Below are 26,906 nucleotides of genomic sequence, written 5' to 3'. Positions count from 1 at the left end.
TTTTAATTTGGATTAACTAAAAGCATCTTTTAAAATGGAGAGGATAATGCTTCTGGAAGGTTCCCCAAGGAGGATTCCATTGGACATTACTGTTCCCATGTTCCCCACCCTAGCAGTAGAGATTCTATTAGGGTTGCTTAAATCTTACGGAGTGAGCGGATTGTTAGAGAAGAAATGGAGGATCAACATTATTAGCAATAGTTTTAAAAGAAAATGGGGTAATTGGATTGCAGTGGCTTTGTGATTATTTTGCTTTCTAGCGGCTTTATAAAACTAGACAGCCTAAATTAAGATCTGTTGTTGTTCCTTAATGAGGGAAGAAAATTGCAGTTAATTCTGAGTTGATGCTAGCCCCCAGCTAGATTAAGACCCATTTTTTAGTGACGTATCTCCCTGGGTAGCTGTGTATTCTTTTACAGGAAACTCAGTAGAAAGATATATATATATATAAATCAGAGATAATGGAATAGAAGTTCTTCATGGCTCTAGAAGCTAAGAATGATTTATTGGGACTATAGAAATGGGACAGCTTAGCTTTGAGAAGAAAAGATTGAGGGTCTGAGGTGCTTTCTCAAATTACATTTCAGTTCCAACTCAGGTTTCTTTTACCTGCCTATAACCTGTCTTTTTCCTGTTCCTCACGCCTATTCCTTCTGCCCCTTAGAGACATGAATCTAATATATAAATAAATGAATTCACCATGCTGTTTGTTCGAGCCTTCAAGCCAGCTGCCCCAGTTCCTTAATTCGCATCCTTTTCTTGGAATAAGGGAAGTTAACCTGCCCTTGCTCTTCAGGCAGAACCATTTTGTGCCTTGTAATTATCCCTATCAAAACTAATGGCGATCACAGCCTGCATCTTTTCTGGGGTTTTGAGATGATGTTGGGAAAGGGGAGAAAAGACCAAGGCTCTTGAACGGTTAAACCATTTCTTCTGGTACTAATCGGAGGGCTGCTTCTTTAATAATAACCCTTTTCAGCACATGGCCCATCATACGTGTTATGGTGAGATTTCCAACTTCTAAATAAGAATCTGCTAAAGAACGACTTTATTATATTTATGCTGGGTTTCTGAATGGTTGTCACAAACTAATAGAACTTCTTGCAGCAAGCAATTAGTTGGCATTAGTTGAAAGAAATTGACTTACTTACTTGCAGCAATTTATACCATTTTCAACCCAAAGCAATTTTTCGGCTTGCTGGATTTTAATCTAAAATGCATAACAACAAAGGAACAACGAAGGAAAAGCAGATGAGGAGGGAAGGGTAAATATAAGACTATTGATCTTTAAGATGACATGATCTGATAAACTCCAAATCTCCCATCCACCCATCATCTAAAAAAAAATCCAAAAGAATATAATAAGCACACAATAACATACAAGTAGCACTCTCAGAGAGGAACATAAGGGATAAAAGTCCTGGCTAGGCGTAGAGTGGAAAGTCTGGTGGCAAAGACAAGAGAATATCACCACTTGCCTTGGTCTTTATGGGAAACAAGCCCCCACATCAAGGATGCTGCAGCCCATATCAGAAAAGCGGGGAAGGGGATGTAGTGTAATCTATGCAGAAGAAAGAAAGAGAACAGGACAACCTTCAGCAAGGTGGATGGTCTCAGTTAGAGTAGCAATGGGTGCACTATTGGAAGGCCAGCTTAGGAACCAATCATCGTGGAGAAAATCTATGTGATCACTAAGAGTTGACACCAGTTTGATGGCATGTAATTTATACACAGAGAGAGAAACACACACACACACACACACACACACACACACACACACACACACTACATATATACACACACAAAAGGAAAGGGATGACTTAATCTTCCTTGGACCAGAAGTAAAATAATTCTGCCATATTTTAAGCTGTGGAGGAAGGGTGAATGATGGCCTCCTCTTTTTTTTTTCCTCAATAATTTTTTATTTTTAAACAAAAATAAAATATAAAAACATCATCATTCCATACAGTTACAGACAGTATATTGATCGGTTTGTATCCTTTTGTGCTCCCTCCTCTCTTCAAAATATCACTATTTTGAGGTTATTTTCATATATATAAAAAAGAAATTCACTTAATTTATCTCAGCATCCACCTATTTCATATTTATCTCCATTTTTTATTGTCCATCCATTGATAAAATAAATTCCATATCAAATAATATTGTTTATCTTCCTGCTCTCTTATTTCAAATGTCAATTTACTCATTTCAGCACAGTCCATCATTTTCTTAATAATTTCTTCATCAGTAGGTGTCCTTTCTCCTTTCCAATTTTTTGCAAATACAATTCTAGCTGCTGTTAAAAAGTTCACAATTAAATATTGCAATTCTTTATTATATGTCTCTGGTAAGATCCCTAATAAAAATATCTCTGGTTTAAAATCAATATGTCTCTTAGTCATTTTTTCCAACCACGTGTGTATCTTAGTCCAATATCTCTTTGCATCTCCGCATGTCCACCACATGTGGTAATAGGATTTTGGAGTCTGATGACATTTCCAACACTTCTCCGATTTATTCTGGAACATTCTGGCTATCCTCGTTGGGGGTAAATGCCACCTGTAAAACATCTTATACAAATTCTCCTTATAAGCTGTAGACATTGTCATTTTATAGTTATGTGACCACAATTTTTGCCATTTCTCTAAATCAATACCGTAACCAAAAATTTTCCCCCACGCTATCATTGTTTCTTTAAGTTGTTCTTCTTCCAGTTTTACTTCTAACAACTATCTATACAACTTTTTAATTATATGATCATCAGAGCCCATTAAAATCTTATCTAAATTAGCCTCCTCTTGATTTGATCCTCTGGAGTTGGTGGAGAGGAAAGCATTACAAGCATTATCTTCAGTTAGACCTTTTCCAGAAAGAATTCCTCTTTTAAAAAAGAAAATGGTTAAATCAAAGAGCCAGTTGAAGGTGAAAGGATGATTCTCTTAGGCGATGGCATAACTGGAGCATGTTCAGCTTTCACTCCACCTTAGAAGACAACAATAGCTGAATTAATTCTTACCCTGCTGAATGTATTTTCAAAACACATTTGCAGCATTCCATGTATTGGGCATATGAAAATAGACACTCTTTAAGTCTTCCTTCTGGCCAATTCTGCATATGGGATGCACAACGATTGTTATATTTTAACACATATTGAATTCTTTGGTCTTAACTCATATAAACATAGTGGCTGGTAACAGGATTAATCGATTGCTCTTTGTTCTCTTAACATTATTTTTAGTAGTTGGTTAATAGTTGTATATTAAAGGATGCATTAGTTGTTGGTCCAAGTCGTATTTCACAACCAAATGTTAAGCCAAATTCCTAATATTTTGTTTTTAGGCAGTAAATGGTTGTTTGACTGCTTGGCTTCGTCCACAATGTAACTTTTCTTCTTCATAGGGTTGTGAATCCAGCCACTGTATGCCACAAACCATGCTTTATTATTTAGTGCATTGTGTGAGCTTGGCTGTTCTGAGTTATTCAACAACTTAAATTTAAAACAAACCATCGCTTAAAGTATTGTTTGAACTCAAATGTTATCACCAGTGGACTCAAACCTGCCACATGCCAGTTTGCACTACAGTCAAAGCCTATTGCAAACCCACATGCATGTCAAGCAGAAGAATTTCAAGGCATCTACCGTTGAATTTTGGGCTTTTTAGAATCAATGCAGGAAGATATCAGAGGCACAACTCAAAATATTCCACTTCAAAAAGGCAATCTCATATATTACCTCTCATCTCCATAGGATAATTCTATTTTTAGCCCAACTATTTTCCAACACCTTGTATCTTTCAAACGTGTGCATTCTCTGTTAAATTCAAGATGGCAGAGATCTGCAGTTTCTCTTATAAATGATGCAAGAGCTTTTCAAACAACCATCTAGGGGAAAGCTTTATGTATTTGATTTTATGCCACAGGAAATTCCAGCTAAGATACAAACACATCCAATATGTGAGAACTTCCTTTAACAATATTAATGAAATTGCCAATTATATAGTTGTGCCTTTTAACTGCGATATTTGGCTGATTCTCTCTGGCGCACTAAAAGATTAGTCATCATGTAAAAGCAGTGTGATTTATAGCTAAAATGTAATACGATCTTTATTTATTGATTGTTTAGCCCTTGGGCCATATCAAAGTGCAGAGTTTCAGAAACAAATTATTACTAAAATTTGATAAAAGCAATTTAAAATGAAATTGGAATAAAATACAGTCTAAAATGAAATTGGAATAAAATACAATAATTTAAGATACAGAAAAAATGTGGGACAGGCCATGTAAATCCAAGGAAAGGGAAGAAGAGATCAGTAGCAAGGTGGGTGGTCTGTCATATTCTGTCTAACCCATATATGGGTTGGGGAGGTCACAGACTGTATTTTGGTTTATTGTATTGTATGTGACTTGGCTGTGTGGTTTATCAGCCAAGACATTCTGCCTAGCACATTATGCAGTTCCAATAATTTGTGGCTTATTCAACAAATCATGTTTAAAACAAGCTTAGCATTATATGTGAATCCAAAAACTGAAAAGATCTGAAAAGGATTGGAAGTGAGGTTTTGGCTACTCACCTCCATTTTGCCTATTCTGGTTGACAGTATGCCTTAACAGCAGGATGTGTAGAGAAGGAGGACACGCATGTTTCTTCAGCTATGCAAGTAATCCTTGACTTACAACCATTCGCTTAGTGAACATTTGAAGTTACAATGGCACTGAAAAAAGTGACTTATGGCCATTTTTCACACATACAACTGTTGCAGCATTCCTGTGGTCCACATGATCAACATTTGGACACTTGGCAACTATATTTATAATGGTTGCAGTGTCCTGGGGGGTCATGTGATCACCTTTTGTGACCTTCTGACAAGCAAACTCAACAGGGAAGCCAGATTCACTTAACAACCGTGTTAGTAACTGAACAACTGCAGTGATTCACTTAACAACTGGGGCAAGAATGGTCATAAAATGAGGCAAAATTCACCTAACAATTGTCTTGCTTAGCAACTGAAATTTTGGGCTCAGTTGTGGTCATAAGTTGAGGACTACCTGCACCTGGATTGCAATTTTATTGTCTAATTGCCACCTTGCCTGATGTTAGATCATTGTCTGAATTAGAATTGTTGGCCACCTAGAGTCATGTGGCTAAGATGGGCAGCTACAGAAATTGAATGAATGAAAGACAGAAGGATGGGTAGATAGATAGATAGATAGATAGATAGATAGATAGATAGATAGATAGATAGGAGATACATAAGGCTAGAATAAAAGGTTGCGTACCAGAACAGCCTCAGGTAGAAATTTGGCGTGATGTTGCAAATGTGAACACCTTTTTGTACATGAGGTGAAGACTTTTAAATGAAGGTGCCAGTGAAAGGAAAGCAGGAGCTTTTGTAAGCAAAGCACAATCTCTGTTCCTCAACTCTGATCCGTGATTGGTTGTCCTCAGATAGGAAAATCTTTTGAGCCAGTCAACATATGCCAAGGACCTGTTTTCCCTTTTTTGAGCCACAAGCTTGATTAGGCAAGCAAGTTATCTGACAGCCTGTATTTATTTTAAAATACAGTATAGCATTCCAGTGTGTTCAAGTAGATTATGTCTTTGGGAATAGAAGCGTTTCCATGTCATGAATCCCGATTATTCAGGTGGCAAGCTGCTAACCTTTTATTCTCCCATAAATAACTCTGGTAGCCCTGATAGTGTTTTGTCTTTCCTGAAAGTCTGATTAATTGTTCCTAACATGCTCCACCAAGCAGTAAGAAGAAATACTGGCTATTTCTCTCTAAAGTTGAGACAAATTGATACAGCAAAGCCTGAGATCAAGAGTTATGTGCTTTAAGTTCAGAATAACTTGTCCAGGAGTCCTCATATCCGGGTACAAGAGGGAGAGAGGGAGATGAAATCATTTTTTTAAAAAAACGAACACATTGCATACTAATGAGAGTGAGTTAGTGTAACAGTAACAGAGTTGGAAGGGATCTTGGAGGTCATCTAGTCCAACCCCCTGCTCACGCAGGAGACCTGTACTAGGGATTTGAACCGCCGAACTGCAGCCCTTTCTGATCAACAAGCTCAGTGTTTTAGCCACTGAGCCTAGTCAGGCTTTAAAACTTGTAGAGTCAACTTGGTCTCAGGATGAGCATATAATCTGTGCTGGTACCTTGTTTCCCTAAAACCGGGTTTCATGTTGTATTGATAACCTTAAATGCCAAGCATCTGAATGGATCAAGGTTGGGTCCATGACTACCAACTAGCTCTGCTACTGGTTTGGCACTTCTGCTTCCCTATCTTTTTTATTTATTTATTTATTTGTTTTTTTAATTTGATTTATATGCCGCCCTTCTCCGGAGACTCAGGGCGACTTACAATGCGTTAAGCAATAGCCTTCATACTTTTGTATATTTATACAAAGTCAGCTTATTGCCCCCACAACTGGGTCCTCATTTCACCTACCTTTGAAAGAATGGAAGGCTGAGTCAACCTTGAGCCTGGTGAGATTCGAACTTACAGTAATTGCAGACAGCTGGTGTTAATCACAATGCTTAGTCTGCTGAGCCACCAGGCCCCTATCTTCACTATAGCAGGGCAAAAGGGTGATGTCACTTGCTGATAATGCCATGTAATCAGTCATTTGCCTTTTATCTCTTGACAAGAGATGAAAAGGGGGAAAAAGCAACCTTAGAAAATATTTCGCTAACCTTTTCCACAACCTTGAATGGATTCATCCTATATAACCAGAATAGGGAACTTGTAGATCTCCAGATGCGATGACTCAACATTCCTTATCATTGGCCATGCTGATGGATACTTCTGGGAATTTTAGCTTGGCAACCTCTAGAGCAGTGGTTCTCAACCTGTGGGTCGGGACCCCTTTGGGGGTCGAACAACCCTTTCACAGGGGTCGCCTAAGACCATCGGAAAACACATATTTTCAATGGTCTTAGGAATAATTTTATGGTTGGGGGTCACCAGAAGATGAGGACCTGTATTAAAGGGTCACAGCATTAGGAAGGTTGAGACCCACTGCTTTAGAGAATTACATGTGCCAACTCCCTGCAAGAGAGTGAACTAATTATAATTCTTAGGGACCCAAAATGGTCCCAATCACTTTCAAGCGGAATTGCCAGCAGGCTTGGGAGAACTCAAAGGCTTGGTAGATATCCCAGCGACTTGAAAAGAGACACCTCTAAGGAGGGGGGAAGAAAGTAAATGGAGAAGTAGTTCATGGGTCTGAGTCACATGAAATATTACCTGAGGGTGGGGGGAAAATTAAAAGGAGAATGCAAGAAAATATTTTGAGAAAGAGTTTGGCTAGCTAGCTAGAAACTTGGAATACCTAGTCATGGGTTCTCTTGGTTCCATCAAATAATTAAAAACAAGGTCCACTTGTTCCTCTTTGAAAGATGGTTCTTGGTCCCTTTTTTGCAATCCTAAATTACAACTCTTCAGCAGAGGAAGGAGGAAGAATGCAAAGAGTGGTGGAAAACAGGACTCTGGCAGGAAGCCTTTTCGCGACATGGCACAGTCAATATGGGCCCTGTGAACAAGAGAATGAGCAGTCAGGAAGGATAGGGAGAGAAGATCTGATGGCCTGACAGCAGGATAGGGGAGAAGTAAATGTGTATTGCTTAGGCTAGGTGCCAGGTGTGAGGTTCTGATTGGTAGCCTTTGCTTGCAGATTTGGAAGTTCCAAAGCAGCAGAATAGAAAATAATCACACCATTTCCCTCCTTGTTCTTTGTTCTTGTTGGAAACTGTGTGTCCCAATTCTGTGATCCCATTACAATACAACAGTGTTCTTAACCTGAAATTGACTCCTGGACCCACTATGGAAGGGGTCATTGCCTTCATTCAGGATGTTTATTTGACTTCTCTGCCTAGCCTATGATCCTTGGGTTTTCTGATAGTCCACTTAACCAAGTATAACCACCAGGCCTGGCCCTGCTTAGCTTTTTCAGATTAGCCTAGGTCATTTTAGAAGAGAGCAAAAGAGGAATCAAAGCATCCTGTAGTGGCTAATGGCAATGGTCTTCTGGTCCTTAAGTCACCGGTGCTGACATTTTCCCTCAAGTTAAATTTATAAGCAAATAAAACAGACGAGACAGTTGTGTTTGCAATTGCTAATGTATTTCTAGATGAGGATTTTATTTTATTTTTTTTAATGTATATCTTGTCTCTGCTCCCTAGAATATATCACTTTTTTTCCTTTTTACGACCTTTTTAGTTCTCATAAATGAATCCATAAATCATAATCTTCAACACAGTGTAATTCTTGAAAAAAACAAAACATGCTAAACGCAGGTTAATCACATTTGAATACAATGCAACATATGAAGGCATTCACTGTATTTTCTCTCTCTCTCTCTCTGTATGTGTGTGCAAAACAGTTTTTCATTATCCTTTAACAGAACTGTATATTGAAAAGCTTACCAATGTATTTGTTATGCTCAGTTCCCTGGGTATTTTTGAGAGGAATTCTAGGTGGAACAGAAGGTAATTCTTGAAATAGAATGCAATGGGTTGAAATGTCAGAGAGAGGAAAGGTTATGTGTATCTGCTGAGCAGGACTGCAGGTTTACAGGCAGCAAACGTAGGTGGTGGTATTTCTGATAGGTTGGCCTTTCCTTAAGCATGCGCCACAAGTTATTTGGAAACAACAGCTGTCCATGGTGCTGAACAATTTGCTAGCTTTCCACCCCTTGTCGTGAAGTTGCATCTTGAGTTAGATATCATTAGACACTGACATGCTTGTGGTTACTACCAAGATTAATTTTTTAGAAAATAAAAGAGCTGTTCAATCTTATCTTCCTAAACAGGGCAGCATTTCCACATCCCATACGAAAAAATAAGCCTGGTTCACACACCTTAATACATGTAGGTTAGAGTTTTGCCACATACAATGCAAATATAACTATGAAGGGATTCAGGAACTTCATTATGACAATGTTGAGGTTTCAGGAATGAGAATGAGTATCCATCATGCGATCTGACAATCCTGCTCAATAATTTGTCTTTGGTCATAATTTGAAATATTGATGATGTTTTCATTGATTCTAAATGATTTGCATATAGGATATTTAAAATGCATCCTTCTTACACACCGACTTCTCCCTTGCCTTGCATCTGGAGAAGAAGCCCTACCTAGGCTCTTGAATAGTTATGACAAAAATTGGAACTTCAGCAGTTGCATGTAGATTTTCCTATGTTGTCTTTAGCTAGTTTCTTCTGATATTCATTCTGCTAACACATTTGTGTCGGTGTGAGCTTGGTTATATATAGATATCTGAAATGAAACACCTGCAACTCACTTGATGTATTTATAGTATTTCTAACCGCCATCTTCACACAGATCCCTGACAGTACGTATCAAATCTACACTGATACGCTGGAGATTTGGACTACAAATTTCAGGCAGTGCCATGTCTGAAATTTTTCTCTGGCGGGCTAAAGACTTTTTCTACAATTCTGACTGACTTTTGAAAGCTCAGCAGCTAACATTTTTATCTGACCATGTAGATTACTTTCTATGTTTGTTAGTTTACACTCGAGTTCTATGATGATGCTGTGATTTTTGAACTGGTGGGGAAATCCTCCAGAGTGGTACGTCAGCATGAGAACATCATGCTAGAGAAAGAAATTTGGAGATGGTACTTAGTATTCTTCTTTTTAATGGTCAGCCACCAAAAGAAATGTATTGACCAGAACCAGGCTCTTAATACGTCGTGTAAAAGAGGGGGGGAAATTCAGTACAGACTGTCTACTTCAGTGCTCACTTCAAATGCGAGAAAGAGGTTTCAATAGACGTATATCAGCAGTGTATTACCAGTAGCATAAACCAGAAGATGGGATCCTTTTACATTAAAAGGCATTAGATTTTCTGAGATATTTTAAAATATTGTGAAAGGTTTCAAAACAAAATTAAAATATGTTTATTTAATTTTTAAATAACATTTATTAGTCTGAAAAGGTACTAATACAGGTAGTCCTTAACTTACAACAGTTTGTTTAATGAATGTTCGAAGTTACAATGGCACTAGAAAAAGAGGCTTATGACCGTTTTTCACACTTGCAACATCCTCGTGATCATGTGATCAAAGTTCAGATGCTTGGCAACTGCTTCATATTTATGACGGTTGCAGTGTCCCGTGGTCATGTGATCCCTTTTGTGATCTTCTGACTAGCAAAGTCAATGGGGAAGCCAGATTCAATTAGCAACCATGTTACTACCTTAACACCTGCAGTGATTCATTTAACAACTGTGGCAAGAAAGGTTGTAAAAAGGAGCAAAACTCACTTAACAAATGTCTCACTCAGCAACAGAAATGTGGTGCTCAATTGTGGTCATAAGTCGAGGGCTACTTGTATTTGGCTATCATAAACCAACATGGCTCTTTTCCTTTAATATTTAAGTAGCATATCATTTTTTTTCAGATGCTCAAAAGACCAGATCATGGCTAGTGAGAGTCTGGAAGTAAATACATTTATCAACATTAGTCATCATCATCATCTTCTTCTTCATCATCATCAACATCTTCATCATCATCATTATTTCTAAAAGGTTTTTTTTTTTTAAATTGTTGTAAAATAGATTTGAACATGATTGTTTAGAAAGATGGAGCAAATTTGTGCATTACTTTCCTCTTCCTAATTTAAATCTCTTACTTGAGAGAGAAAAGAAAGTCCTGTATTTCCCACCTGTCATCCTAGGGGAAAAGATGTGGCCGATGCTCTAACCTATTTCATTTTTTTCCCTCAAAGGTGGAAAAATTTGCCAAATACTTGGATCCAAATGATCTGGGCAAGATCAGCTTCAAAGATTTCTGTCATGGAGTATTTGCCATCAAAGGTAGACATTGTTTTTACAATTATTCTGTGAAATGTTACTATTTATCAAGAATTGTGGTAGTATTGATATATGGGAGTGACAAAAAGAATTACATTAAGAAATTTTGAAAAATGATATTCCACAACACAGTCCTTTCAGCAGTTCCAAAAAGGTTCCACACACATTTGCTTTCTTCAGGTGACCTTGAGGGCACAGATAAACCTCCAGGTGGCCTCAACGACTCTCAGAAGGAATGCTCTCCCATTCCCCACCATTCAGTCAGAACTGAAGAAGCTTCTTGGATGAGAAGCAAAACACCTTCAAGGAAAAAACAAAAGAAGTCCAGTTGCCTCTTGAAAGAACACCTTCAGGACAACAATGACCTGGACGATTGAGAATCTCCATAGACCTGAAACTCAAACATGGTTTCTCCCACTGGGAAAACACTTCTAGTTGTGCTATTACTGCTGTCAGGTTAAGGAAAGGAATGCTAAGGTTAAAGTTAAAGATTAATACATAAACTGACTTTACCTTTGTTCTTCAATTACCATATTTTCGGACTATAAGACGCACCTAAATTTAGAAGAGGAAAACAACAACAACAAAAGTTTTTGGCTTACCTTTTTTCAGGCCTTTTCCAGTCTTTTTTCGGCCTGTCTCCAGGGTTCTTTTCGGCCCATTGTCGAGGCTTTTTGGCCCATTTTCAAGGCTTCTTGCGACCCATTTTGGGGGCTTTTTTCGGCTGTTTTTGGAGCTTTTTTTGGCCCATTTCTGAGGCTTTTTTGGCCTGTTTTTTCGGAAAAAAATGGGCCAAGAAAAGCCTCAGAAATGGGCCGAGAAAAGCCTCAAAAACTGGCTGAAAATAACCTCAAAAAGGGCTTGAAAAGCCTCAAAAACAGGCCGATAAAAAGCCTCGAAAATGGGCCAGAAAAGGCCTGAAAAAGGCTGAAAAAAAGCCCGAAAATAAGGTGTGCAGAGACCAAAGAAACTGGCTGTCAGGTGGCCAGGGCTTCGGCAATATTTGGTCTATAAGATGCACAGACATTTTCGCCCCCTTTTGGGAGACAAAAAAGTACGTCTTATAGTCTGAAAAATACGGTACTTCTTAATGCTTACTTGTTATGTATCTTTTGGAGATCAAGCTGGTGTAGATGAATGAGTCTCCCTTCATATTATCCTTAAAACAATCCTATCATGTAAGATGGCCTGAAAAAAAATCTGATCCAGTAAATTCCTTGATCCAGAGGAAACCTGAATCTCTACTCGCTGCCCAACAGCCCTATATGACACTGACTATTATAATTAAATTATTACTGGAGATCAACCTCCTGCTCTCTGCATGATGCCAAAATGATCTGTGAGAGCTTGCACAGCACTTCTTTAGCTTCAGAAATAAATCTATGTGGCACCCCATTTGTCCTGTACCTAGAGAAGAATCTTTTCTCGTCCCTGCAAAGTGATTTGGCATTTTAGTGTACACAATCAGTGAAGCCTGAAAGTCAACATCCAGGGTTCAGAGTAAAACTTGGCACCCTTTACTCACAACTCTTGTTCTAAATGTTTTTGTTGTTATTTGTTTTGGCTTGTTTTATTTTGCTGGGGACAGGAGTACGCAGGAATCCCACAAGGGACAAGAAACTGCCGTACGTGTATTCTTCAGTGCTTTAGTATGGGAACTAGGACAAAAATTCGCCGCATCTGACGAATAAAGCTGATTTTTTAAAAAAAGATGCATATGCTGAGAGATGAAAAATAAATGAAAACTCTGCGGTAATTTTTTTTTTTTTGGCATGGAATCAAACACACATCAATATTGTATATACATCTGATATAACGTCTGATGCTGAAGGCCTTGAAGGAGGGTTGGAGGGAAAATAATTAAGCCTACAACTTCATTATTCTAACAGGCATCATTTTTCGTGTTTACACCACACTGGAGTTGTGTACATTGTACCATAATTATTTTCCTTCTGTTTTAGGCAGTTCTCACATCCTCTTTCCTGGCACTTATTTTCCATTAATTTACAAGTAGTCCTTGACTCACACCACAACTGGGCCCAGAATTTCTGTTGCTAAGGGATGCAGTCATTAAGCGAGTTATTAAGCACATGACCTGATTCTATGTCATTAAGCACATGACCTGATTCTGTGACCATTTTTCCATGGCCCTTAAGTGAATCATGTGGTTGCTAAGTGAATCACACAGTCATTAAGCGAATCCGGCTTCCTCAATTGATTTTGCTTGTCAGAAGCCAGTTGAGAAGATCGCAAACGTGAACCTGGGACTGTAAGACACCGCAACCATCGTAAATGTGAGCTCGTTGCCCAGCACCTGAGTTGTGATTATGTGACCGTAAGGGGTGGTGTGATAATTGTTACTTTGAGAATGGGTCATAAGTTACTTTTTTGTAATTTTGAACCATCATGAAATGTGCAGTTGTAAGTCAAGGATCACCAGTAGTTGGGATTTTAATCTTCTAATTTCTTTTCATATGCAATTTTCTTCTTGCTCTCACAGCTTATTCACAGCTGTGCTTTGTCAGTGTTCATTGTTTCCTAAGACCCAGAGTTAACACAATCAGATCAGAGATCAGGGGTGGTAAGAGAATACCTTTGCTTACCTTTGCTACCGGTTCGCAAATGTGAGCGTGCATGCATGTGTGCGTAGAGCGTCAAAAACATGGATAAATGAGACATGATTATGTTCAGGCGGGTGGGCGGGGCCACCCACAGCCACTGCTACTGATTCGCCCGAATTGGATAGAACCAGCTGAATATCACCACTGAAACAGATAATTGTCTGTCTCATGCTCAGAATCTTTGTAACACTTGTGTATGTTCCACTGATTGTCCCAGTACTTCATCATAAACAATCAGAGCACTCCTGTTTTTGATTAATTCCTTTGCCATTCGTACATATAGACTTAGTCTTAGGATATATATTTGAAATAAATCAACCTATTTCTAAGTTTATACTCAACACATTCTGATTGATTCTTGGGTCTCAAAATAGCCCAGTCTTTTTTTCTGTAGTTGTACAGCTTGTACCCACCAATTCATGCATTCGTATCACTTAACTCCCACCCCTGGATGGAATTTATTCAGAATGTTGCACATTTTTCCTTCAAACTCATCCTTGATTCTTCCATTATTATTATTAGTTCAATTTTATTAGTTCAATTTATATGCTGCCTTTCTCTGAAGACTCAGGGCGGCTTACAATGCATTTAAAAAAAACATTATAAAACATTTAAACATTAAAACATTAAAACCCATTCACACCATTCATGGCTGGATCTCACAAGATCGCAACAGCAAGATCAACGGCCCCAGGCCTGCCGGAAAAGCCAGGTCTTCACTGCTTTTCAGAAGGCCAATAGGGTGGGGGTGATCCGGACCTCAGGAGGTAATTGGTTCCAGAGAGCTGGGGCAGCCACAGAGAAGGCCCTCCCCCACGGGCCCGCCAGCCGGCATTGTTTAGCTGACAGGATCTGGGGGAGACCAACTCTGTGGGATTTTACCGGTGGCTGGGAGCTATGTGGTAGAAGGCAGTCTCGAAGATAACCTGGCCCTGAGCCATGTAGGGCTTTAAAGGTAATAACCAACACCTTGAATTGTGCCCGGAGACCAATTATTATCACTGTTTAATGGGCCATAACAGGCAACTAGGGGCCTAACAAGACGTTCAACTTATTAGCTGGAAAGCTAACAGCCTGGGTTTGAGACCTGTGTGCCACGTGATGGGGTGAGCTCTCATTACTTGTCTAGCTCCTGCCCACGTAACAGTTTGAAAGCATGCAAATGCAAGTAGATAAATAGGTACCACTTTGGTGGGAAGATAACAGCATTCTAAGGCATCTTTGCTGTATAGTCATGCTGGCCACATGACCACAGAAAATGTCTTTGGACAATGCTGGCTCCCTCAGCTAAGAAATGGAGAATCGGATAATACTGGACAGGGGAACCCTTACCTTTATCTTTAACAGGCAACTAGTGCCAACCTATGAATTTCGACTTTTACACCCACAGAATGTATGTGATACCAACTCATACTTCATGGTATACAATTTTACTGTTTTATTCATAACTCAACCTACTTCTTCACTTCTGCATAGGTATTCATCAACTCCATTTCATCAGATCAGACTATCTTCATTCAAATTATATGCTTGCTTTTCACAAATATTTATTTTCCTTTTTTCCCTGTATAATTAATTAGTTCATGTCTAAACCACTTTATTTTCATGTCTAAACCACAAAAGGAAAGAGTAGATAAGGTGACCAGTCTTTGTGGTACCCAAACCACATGCTACATTTTCTGGTAAGGAATCAGGCTTGGCTCATTTTGGCCAGGATGCAGCAACCGTAGCCAGCTAAATTTCGAGGGAGATGGGCAGTTAAAAATATGAAATGTAAATAATGAATAAGTAAAGAAATATATATATAATCCAAAGATGTTTATGTTATCTATTCTATGGCTCTGCAATCCAGCAATAAAATTCAAGCCAAGGCACTGCGACATGTACCTACCACCAATAAAGAAATAATGCAGTCTCCTAACATATTCTGTCTCGGATTACGCTAAAGAATTTACCAAACTAGCAACTCAGCTCCCAATTTCACTCGCACCCTGCCTTTAGTTTTCTTAAACAAGTACGGTTATAAAACAAAACACATTCTCCCTCTAGTGGGCAAGTTTATCTTCTGCAGGGAAAGAACAGTTAGGATTTTTTTACCTGATAAATTTGCATCATTTGCTGACTGGGAAATGTAGTTTGCAAATGTTAGCCTCTCTTTCGCTTTCTTTTGAAACTTCCTCTCTATAATCTGAGGCTTAGAAAGTCAAATGAATGAATATTCATTCCCCACAGCTTCTGATTCCTCAATCGGATAAATTTAAGTATTTTAGTATAAGTGAATTTCTTTCCTTCCTGCGACTGCATAATCACATATTCCAAGAACCATCCCCATATTGTAGGGGAGCAAATCCAGATCAGTGGTGTGTTTCTACTGGTTCATCCCAGTTTAGGCGAACCGGTAGTGGCAGCGGCGGGAGGCTCCGCCCACCCGCCCGGACGTCATCACGGACGTCATCATGCTCAGAAGCGCCATGCACGCTCCCAGTTCTGAACCAGTAGCGAAGATAAGTGGAACCCACTACCGGTCCAGATGTGCAGTCAGGTGTGATCCTGGAAGGACGCTGCAGCCAATCCTGCCTCTCTAGCAGTTTACTGGTGTGGCAAACTTAGTTACCTCTCCTGTTATGTTTTATTTATATGTAATCATGTATTAACTGCTAACCATCTTGTGACAAGTATTTGAGAATTATTTCATTTTGGTTCCACCCTTCCCATGAAGAAGTTGGCACATATGTCTTTCCTCATTGAAACCTATTAGACATATATGCAATAATAGAAATACAAAAGTGCATTAGTGAAATGGCGACTTAAAGTCTTTCTCTCATGGAATGATAGCGATCAGTTGTTGTTGTTTTTTCATTTCTTTGATAAAGAGCCAATTCAAAGAGTGACAAGGAGCATGTTTCTTCAATGCAGATTTTAAACCCAGTAAATTGTAGACTTAGATTCTTCCAAAACATTTCCCAAAACCGCAGGTGATTTGATGATTTAAGAAAATGCAAATTGAGAAATCAATAGATGTTTTAACGAAATACATTGCCATTCAGCAGTTTTCAACAATCCAGACCCTTGTCCCAAAAGGTGCTTTTTCAAAGACTTTCTGGTTTTTCAAAGACTTTCTGGACTTTCTGGTTTTTCTTTGAAAATGTTTCGCTTCTCATCCAAGAAGTTTCTTCAGCTCTGACTGGATGGATCCATTCCCCACTGAAGAAGCTGAAGAAGCTTCTTGGATGAGAAGCGAAACGTCTTCAAAGAAAAACCAGAAAGTCTAGTTGCCTCTTGAAAAAGCACCTTTGGGATGACCATGACCTAGATGACTGACAATCTCCATAGACATTTAGCAATCCAGACTCTTCTTGCATTATATCAAAATGTTTCAAAGGTATGATTAACAATTTGTTGGTCTAGAATATTGATACAACATTCTACCCAGGAGCTAAAAAAAAAAAAAGCATTGACTTGCAATTATGAAGTCAGGTTCAAACCAGAATATCAATTTTTCACACTTTTGCCCTAAATCCTGCCAAACCTGTCTTGCAGTCTGAAAGGCAACCATCTTTCAGGTAAAGGAAGAGCCCACGCCCTTGCCAAAATTTTGGAAAGATCAAGTAATAATTTTCTACATATGCTATACATAGAGAGAGAGAGTTTCCCTACATTTTTAAATTAGCCGTATGGTAATATAAACTTCTGAACATGCACAGAATTTGAAACTGCCTGAAGACAAGGAACAAAGGATGTCGGCAAATGTTAGCTTACCTGCAGGCAAGAAACACATTCATTATGAAATTGGCATCCATCTGTTCTCACATCTTCGATCTCCCTGGTCAAAGTTTTATTACACAATTAAACATTCCATTGGGTCCTTCTAATTGACTGAATGGTGCTTTTTTTTTTTTCAGTTGTGCTAGTTAACATTTATTATCAGAAAATTTACAATGGAAGCAAACACAGAAAAGCACGAGAGAAATGAAAAATGGAATGTTTTTCAGAATAGCAGAGTTGGAAGGAGCCTTGGAGGTCTTCTAGTCCAACTCCCTGCTTAATCACCCTGTTATTAAGCTTATTAAGACCAGCTGCCTGCAATTACTGCAGGGTTCGAATCTCGCCAAGGCTCAAGGTTGACTCAGCCTTCCATCCTTTCTAAGGTAGGTGAAATGAGGACCCAGTTGTGGGGGCAATAAGCTGACTTTGTATAAATATACAAAAGGATGAAGGCTATTGCTGAGCACATTGTAAGCCGCCCTGAGTCTTCGGAGAAGGGCGGCATATAAATCAAATTAAAAAAAAAAAAAAAAAAAAAGCAGGAGACCCTATGCCCTTCCAGACAAGTGACTATCCAGTCTCTTCTTAAAAGGCTCCAGTAATGGAGCACTCACAACTTCTGAAGGCAAGCTGTTAATTGTTCACACTGATTATGTATAAATTATAATTACATAATTACTCATATATACAATTACATATAAATTATAATAGTTATTTGCTGTTCAATGCAGGTAGTCCTCGACTTACGACCACAATTGGGAACAGAATTCCATTGCAAAGCAAGGTGGTTGCTAAGTGAGTCACACCCGATTCTAAGACTTTTTTGGCACAGTTAAGCAAATAACTGCAGTCGTTAAATGAATCAGGTGATCATTAAGCAAATCTCGCCTTCCGCATTGATTTTGTTTGTTGGAAGTTGGCAGGGAAGTTCACAAAAATCACACGACCCCAGGATGCTGTAACCATCGTAAATATATGTGGGTTGCCAAGCCCCCAAATTTTGATCTTTTGACCATGGAGATGCTGCAATGGTTGTAAGTGCATGGACAGTTCGCAAGTCACTTTTTTCAATACTGTTGTAACCTCTAATGGTTGCTAAATGAATCATTGTAAATCAAGGACTGCCTGTAGAGCGAAATGGAGTGCTTGCCATCCAAAAGAGTGAAACTGAAATCATTATTTGTCTTTTCAATGATGTGATACAGAAAAGCATTCCAGGCCAGAAATTTGTCACTAGGTTTTCTGCTTTTCCTTTTAAAAAGAATACATTGGGCCCTTATGAATGCACTGGTGCACATCTGGAAAAAAAAATCTGAACTGGATGTCTCTCCCATGCCCCAAAACTATAAGATCTTCCTCCACCTTCTCCTCCTCCTCCTCTTCTTCTTCTTCCTCCTCCTCCTCCTCCTCCTCCCCCTCCTTCTCCTGCTATATGTGCATATAAGCATTTAACAATACAGTCAGATAGACTAAAACATTTCTTGCCTAATGGTGATGCATTAATTTCCCGCATTGGCATTTTCTAGGCTGCCAGCCAAGCTTATGTCTGCATTAGGAAAACATAAGTATCCCTGTCTGGGACTAGCATGGGTCACTCCTGCCTTTCATTTGCATTGTGCTATCCACACGGACCCAGAAAGATGTCTGTGAAATAGAGAAGGAGCGGAAGATGTGATGATCGTGGATTAAGAACATCTTACCCTGCTCAACAGATACAACTTGACACAACTGATTCACATAACACAATAAAGCCTCCATGTTTGCAAGAGGCCTGCCAATGAGCACTTGTTCCTGAATAGAAAGATAAGCTTATGCCTATCTTTCTGTCACATGAACTTCCTATCTGTAGATGGCTGGTTGTTTTAGAAAATAACTTCCTAAAGCAAAAAAAAAAAGTTTGGTCTGATCCAGATTATTTCTTCAGATTCATCTCAACACTAAGCCAATACCAGGTTCAAGATTGCTAGAGAATGTATACCATTGATCTCCCAAGAAGGGTAAGATGTAATTCATGAACAGTTACAGAAAAAGAGTCCGTAGGTCAAGCAAATGAACTGTAAAACAAAGCAAGCAAGAAACAAACAAACCAAAAAGACACATGAATTAGTACCTTTCTATCACAAAATTCCTGGTACCACCCAGAGAGCTTATATATAAGCTGATGATATATACATATACATATACTCTGATGATGTCAGCAAATGGCTGACGAAAGCTTAGTAAAATAAAATTTTAATTATTTTAAAATTTTAAGTTCCGGAGCTCGCAGGATGTCTGCCTCTTTCTTTATACATACATATACATATACATATACATATACATATACATATACATATACATATACATATACATATACATATACATTTACACATATACATACACATACACATATACATATACATATACATATACATATACATATACATATACATATACATACGGGTGAAATTCACTTACCTTCCCTACCGGTTTGCAAATGTGCACGTGCTGTCATCTACACATGTGCAAAGCCTTCTGCACATGCGCAGAGGCTTAAAATATCGCAAAAAAGCGATATCATGACATCCGCGTGGGTGGGTGGAGCTTCCTGCAGCCACCGCTACCGGTTTGCCTGAGCTGGATAGAACCAGCTGAATTTCACCCCTCCATACCCATACATGCACACACACACAAATATATATATATATATTTATTGGATTTTTATCCTTCCTTTATTAGTTTATAGGTAACTCAGGGTGGCAAAAGTACACAATACTCCTTCCTCCTCCTGTTGTCCCCAAAACAAAACCCCTGTGAAGTGGGTTGGGTTGAGAGAGAGTGCCCAAAGTCACCCACTTGAGGCATGTTTTCATGCCTCAAGTGGATCTAGAATTCACCACTTCCAGGTTTCTAGGCCAGTACCCAGGGGTGAAATGCTCCCAGTTCAGACTGGATCGCCCGATCCGGTAGCGATGGAGGCGGGTGGTTTGGAGAACCGGTAGCAAAAATTCCTGCCCCCCCCCCCATGCCCTGCTGAGCCGCACAATCATCAGAGGCTTTTTTTTTTAATTTTTAAAAGCCTTTTTTCTACAATCTCTTCGGCTGAAAAAATGCTTTTAAAAGTAAAAAAAAAAAAGCCTCTGATGATTCCGTGCTCATCTGGGATTATCAAATGATTTTAAAAGCTTCTGATGATCCCAGCTGAGTTGCCTGATGGCAGAGACTTTTTTTCTTTTAAATGCCTCTGACGATCCAAGCTGAGTTGCCTGAATGGCAGAGGCTTTTAAAAGAAAAAAAGCCTCTGCCGATCAGGCAACTCAGCTGGGATCGTCAGAGCCTTTTGAAAGCATATTTTTACAACCTCTTCACCGAAGAGGTTGTAGAAAAAATGGTTTTAAAAGTAAAAAAAAAAAAATTGGCCATGCCCACCTAGTCACATAACCCCACCACCACCACCAAGCCACACCCACAGAACCGGTAATAACAAATTTTAGATTTCACCACTGCCAGCACCTTAACCACTAGAGACTAGATCAAACTGGCTCTACAGGCAAAGAACGACGTTGGGTGGGGATCATGGGCATTCAACCTATCTAGAGGGAGAAAAGCTGGAGAAAACTCATGAAGGAGAAACAAATGTTGAGATACAAATCACTTATTTTTCTTCCCTGGAATGGGATGGATAGAAATTAAACCATCATTTAAAACTTTGGACAGTTGAATGGCTTTATTATGGCCGCATGGTTACTTTAATATCTTATGCAAAGGAGAGTTTGACTGATGGCTGGGATTATTCTAACAATGATGAATTATAGCAATGGACGCACTCCATTTATTCTGTTTACACATGTTATTAGATGCTGTGTACTTGTTGGGTTTTCTTTGTCTTTTTCTGATAACTCACATTAATAAATGTACCCCGTTTTCTCCCCCCTCCCTTTCAGTGAGCGTGGCAGCTTATATTGAGCTCATTTGTGCTTTAAAGACTCTCCTGAGATACAATGGCAGGAGACAGCTGTGTGACTAATGAGCTTTTGTTGTTAACATCTAAAGAGTATAAACAGAAAAATAAATTACCTCCTGCCACAGAAGCACGGGAAATCTACTGTAAAGAAGAGGGGGTGGGAAAAAGTGAGGAGAACCATCGTTCAATTTGTAATGATAATTTCCATGAAACACAAAGATCCCATGCGTGTAGAACTAATTTAATACTCACCGGATTATGCACACGGAGGCTTTTCCCTAAGACAACATTTCCGATATTTTACCCAGTTCAGAGTTCATCAAGATTTGAATGTCGAAGGGACTATATTTGCTAGCACTTACCGTGGTACAAACAGGGACCGGCGGCAACGTGTTTTTCCATCGGGGTCCACGTGATGTTGCTTTAATCTCATTCCTAGCCTATGAGTAAGATGGACGTAAGTCATCCTTCTCTGTACGGGTGTTAAAGTAATTTTGCCTCCTTATCTGTACTGCATCCAATGGCAGTCCCCAGGTATATGAAACCAGTTAAACTTTGCCATCCTTTGTGTCAGAGGTGAATTTAGGTTACCAACGGCAAGTGGGATTAATGTAATGCTTATTGGCTGTTTCAGTGTCATATGACTACACTAGCTTCCTCCAGTCAGTCTTATTTACTGCGTTTCTGCTGCTATGTAAAAAAAAAAAAAGGGGGGGGGGACACAATGTGTGACAACTGCAAAAGAAACTACTTATAAAGGCTTGAAATGGCATAATAGCAGAATATTAGGACCTCTGTCCAAAGGTGGGATTCAGCCGGTTTAGACCGGTTCAGGCAAAGCGGATGCTAATTTTACATCTGGTTCACTGAATCAGTAGTTGCAAGGACTGGCTGGCCCCACCTCCCCCTCTCATAAGTCTCCATGTGGCCCGTTTTGGATGCCAGGTAAGTGCAGCACCCACATGGAGGCTCTAGGATGGTGAAAAACAAGCCTTCCAGAAGTCGGAAAACGGGCCCGTTTCCGGCCTCCAGAGCCTGGAGGAGGCCATTTTCGCCCTCCCGGAGGCTTGAGAAAAGCCTCTGGAGCTTGGGGAGGGCGAAACCGCCCCCTGTGGTGAAGGAGGCCAAGTAGGCCACGCCCACCATGGCCACACCCATCCAGCAACTGGGCAGAGAACCGGTTGCTAAAATTTTTGAATCCCACCCCTGCCTCTATCCCTTCATTCCCATTACAGATAGTCCTCGACTTACGGCCACAATTGAGCCCAAAATTTCTGTTGTGAACAAAATGTTTCTTAAATCAGTTTTGCCCCTTTTTACGACCTACCTTGCCATAGTTGTTAAACGAATCACTGCAGTTGTGAAATCAGTAACACAGTTGTTAAATGAATCTGGCTTCCCCATTGACTTTGCTTGTCAGAAAGTCACAAAAAGGGATAACATGACCCTGGGAGCCTGCTATAACCATCATAAATATGAGTCAGTTACCATACCAAACAACTGAATTTTAAATCACATGATCATGGGGATGCCACAACAGTTGTAAGTGTGAAAAACATTTTTTCTCAGTGCAGTTTTAACTTTGAATGGTCACTAAATGAACTGTTGTAAATCAAGGACTATCTGTACTTTCCAGATAGAACATGGAGAAATATACACATTGGCATGTGTTACCTGTCAACCTATTGCCCCCAATAATCTGGGTCCTTATTTTACTGACCTCAGGAGGATGGAAGGCTGAGTCAACCTTGGGTTGGTCAGGATCGAACTCTTAGCAGTGGGCAGAGTTAGCCTGCAATACTGCATTCTAACCACTGCGCCACCACAGAATGGTGTTGCAGTGCAATTAAAGAATGGAAAGGAGTGGCAGTAATTTATGGCAGTTGAGCAGGTAGGGCGGCTGGGCTACAATGAAATCTCAAGAGAACAAGGGGCAGGGGCTCCGTTAAAACGATGCTAGCAGTCTAGTGAACATGCCCATGTGCTCTCTGGAGAAACATTTCTGTTTTGAAACTTAAAGGTTTTGTTGTTGTGGGGAATATTTTATTTATTTATTTATTTGATTTGATTTGTATGCCGCCCTATCTCCATAGGACTCAGGGCGGCTCACAACAATTAAAATCAAACCAGATAAAAACATATTAAAATACAAATTAAACATATGTTAAAACTCATTAAAATAATAGGAAGTATAGGAATATAGGGGTATTAGGAATGTTCACTGCCTTGAGTTACTTAAACAATAATAAAGCTGGGATAAAAATCTAATAAATAAATAAATTACTACTCCAGAGTTATTGTTCCGGTAAAAACTCCATTTATAAAGTCTTTTAATCTGTTTCCTTTCTGGTGGGGTTTGCTGTAAGTCCCCTACACTGCCATACTTTTTCTTCTTTCTGTAGGGAGAAATAGTCATTATTTACTTTTCCTGACATCTCTATTCCATTTGTTTGTTTGTTTGTTTGTTTGTTTGTTTGTTTGTTTAAAAAAGGTCCTTACCTACTTTGCTAGCAGCAATAACAGGACATAATGTTATAAACAAATATATGTTATAAACAAATATATGTGCTGCTCACGGGTGGGTTCTACTTACCTTTACTACCGGTTCACAGCGGGGCTGCGCGCCTGCACTTGCTTCGCTCGCGCACATGCGTTCTTCTGCACATGCACGGAAGTGTTTTGATGATGTCGGGGTCGGTGGGCGGAGCCTCCCACCGGTTTTACTATTGGTTCTATAAAATCGGTGCGAACCAGGGGCAACCCACTACTGGTGCTGCTGCTTAGGGGGAGAAATAGATAGAAAAACATTCCAATGTAATAGCAGTTTCATTCCTGCACCTTCCCCATTTTATCAGTTCTCCTGGAGAAAGAAATTCACATTTTACACAACAGGAATGTTACCCGCTGCTTTTAAAGTAACCTGCCCTTTTTATGCCCTTTCTACTGCTCAGCATGAAAACATAATTATTTTTCTTTCGGAGAGACTAGGGTATTAAGCAACTATATTTAACTTGAAAATGAGACATAGCCACTGGGTTTTCTTTTTTTTAAAAAAGGGCAAAGGCTGAGTTTATTTGTAACATGCTTTTTTCTCAGGGAAACTGAGAAATAGCCCAAAGAGGTAAGTACTCCATAGAGCCAGCAGTGCTTCACTTCAAGTTACTGTTGGGTATTTTTTTTTACGAATCAGAAAAAAGTGAGACTTGTTAAGACATTAAAAAATAATTTAGAAACAATATAAAGGTAGTCCTCGACTTACAGCCATTCATTTAGTGACCGATCAGAGTTACGTCACTGAAAAAAGTGATTCATGACCATTTTTCACACTTGCAACCATTGCAGCTTCCCCAGGTCATGTGATCAACATTCAGGCGCTTTGTGTGATGGAGACTCCAGCATGAGATTAATTGAGCCCAAACAGCATTAAACTTCATCCATTTTGTGATGTTAAGTAATCTTCCTGTGAGATGAGATGCCGTCCTAGAGAGGCCCCATGAAAGTGGGATCTCTCTAGGCATTCTGACTTTGTGTCTGCTTTGGTTTTCACCTCACCCAATCACAAGAGTGGAAGAGAAGACATTCCCTCAAACCCATGTGCTCTTCTAATAAAGGAGAATATTTGTAGCTCAGGATTGACATGAGGGGTCCTTGGTGCTCTCTGAGCTTGCTTCTTTTCTTGCAGACATTTCATTACCCTAACTAGGTAGCATCATCAGGACTAACACTGATGACGTTACCTAGTGTGGGTAATGAAACGTCTGCAAGAAAACAATCAAGCTCAGAGAACACCAAGGACCCCCTGTGTGCTCTTCATGTGAAAATTATTCCAGTCATTTTTGTCCCTTTATTTCTCTTCGTCGGCTTCTGCTTCCTACCATCAACTGCAGCTTCAGAACCCTTGTGTTTTATTATTTATGCATTTTTGTTATTAATTATTTATGTATTTATTTATTATGCCACCTTTATTATTTTTATTAATAACTCAAGGCAGGGAACACACCATATACTTCTTCCTCCTATTTTCCCCACAATAACAATTCTGTGTGGTAGGTTGTGCTGACAGAGAGGGACTGGTCCAAAGCCAGCCTGCTTTCATGTGAAAGGCGGGATTTGAACTCCCAGTCCCCTAATTTCTAACCTAGTGTCTTCACCGCTACGCCAAACTAGTTCTAGTAATACTACTAGCAATACTACTAGCAATTTGCTCTATTAATTGTACCTGAAGTATTCATTTTTTTAAAAAAATTGTTAGACATACCGAGATTTGAGTTTCTTTAAGAATTGATTTCTTTTTGTGGAGCTTTTTACTTCCAGTTACATTTTTAATAATATCATGGGCTGGAACAGGGGTGAAATCCAGCAGGTTCTGACAGGTTCTGGAGAACCGGTAGCGGAAATTTTGAACAGTCGGGAGAACCGGTAGCGAAAATTTTGAGTAGTTTGGAGAACTGGCAAATACCACTTCTGACTGGACCCCGAGTGGGGAGGGAATGGAGATTTTGCAATATCCTTCCCCTGGAATGGGGAGGGAATGGGGATTTTGCAGTATCCTTCCCCGCCACGCCCACCAAGCCACACCAAGCCCACCAAGCCACGCCCACAGAACCGATAGTAAAAAAAAATGGATTTCACCACTGGGCTGGAACCAGACTATAATCCTAGAGAAATTGAAAATATTATCTTCAGAGAGATATGGTTTGAAATGTGAAGAATCAGTAAAAGAGGGAATGAGAATTTAATATAAAGAAGAAATGGAAGCATTTATGTACAAGCCAAGCAATTCTTTGTGTTGCATCCTGAAACAAAATACAAAATAAAATATGACATCCTGCAAATCCTTGCAGGAATTGCAATAATATACACAAATGTGCGTTATGGCTGCTGGAACTTGGGCAAAATTATTTATATAATTTTGTTATATTATTATATAGTTTATATTATATAAACATTCCCAGATTAAGAAATATTGATTAAATATTGTCCAAGGAATTTAAGACTTTGGATATTAGGCCCAATTAAAACCCTCCATAAAATAGTTTGAAGCAATATGGAAAACATATTTATCTATTAATTATGATTAGTATATCATTGCAAAGTATAGTTCTTTTAGAAATTCTGGTGAGTAGAGGAAGTACAATACTCATGAATTTGATCAATGTCTATAGACATAGATAGCAAGAGCAACTTTGCAGAGAAACTGGATTTTAATCAATATTGAAATTTATATTGACTAAACCACTCTAGTCCAGGGATGTCCAACCTTGTGGAGTTTAAAATGGGTGGGTTTCAATTCCCAGAATTGGCTGACTGTGGAATTCTTTGAGTTGAAGTTCACAAGTCTTAAAGTTGACAAGGTTGGACATTCCTAATTTATTATTGAGGGAAGCTCTTCCACTTTTCCTTTTGCTGTGTGACAGCTATAAACACAGGAGGGGGGGGGTTCTTTCTTTTATTGGAACCAGAGTCTGGAACAGCTTGCCTCATGAGATTTCGTTATTTCATAGTTTAGAGATCAATTCAATTCTTTTAGATACCCATTTTATAAAATATTACAAGATTGCTTTATTTTTCTCCTTTCTTATTTATTTGTTTGGTTTGTTTTAATGCTTTATTGTTGTCAACTGTACTGAAGATTTGTCTTAGAATGGAAAATATAGAATAAACACACATTTATTTATAAACCACACAGTGGGAATCTCGTGTGTGAGGCACTTATCTTCTTTTATCTATTACACCT

The 26,906-nt window shown here is 39.1% G+C and overlaps 1 protein-coding gene across 1 annotated transcript in view; it reads left to right on the top strand.

Annotated features, from left to right (window-relative positions):
- The window catches only part of RAB11FIP4 (RAB11 family interacting protein 4), a 188,976-nt gene that overhangs the window by 48,175 nt on the left and 113,895 nt on the right, over window positions 1-26,906 (top strand). The window contains exon 2 of the mRNA XM_070934815.1: window positions 10,756-10,843. Within this exon, the coding sequence (XP_070790916.1) occupies window positions 10,756-10,843 (88 nt within the window). The remainder of the gene's footprint in view (window positions 1-10,755; window positions 10,844-26,906) is intronic.

This window comes from Pituophis catenifer, unplaced genomic scaffold (genome assembly GCF_029215685.1).
Source record: "Pituophis catenifer annectens isolate HBS135680 unplaced genomic scaffold, rPitCat1.0.hap2 SCAF_2, whole genome shotgun sequence".
Lineage (NCBI taxonomy): Eukaryota > Metazoa > Chordata > Lepidosauria > Squamata > Colubridae > Pituophis > Pituophis catenifer.
This window is presented reverse-complemented; position numbering and strand designations above follow the sequence as displayed.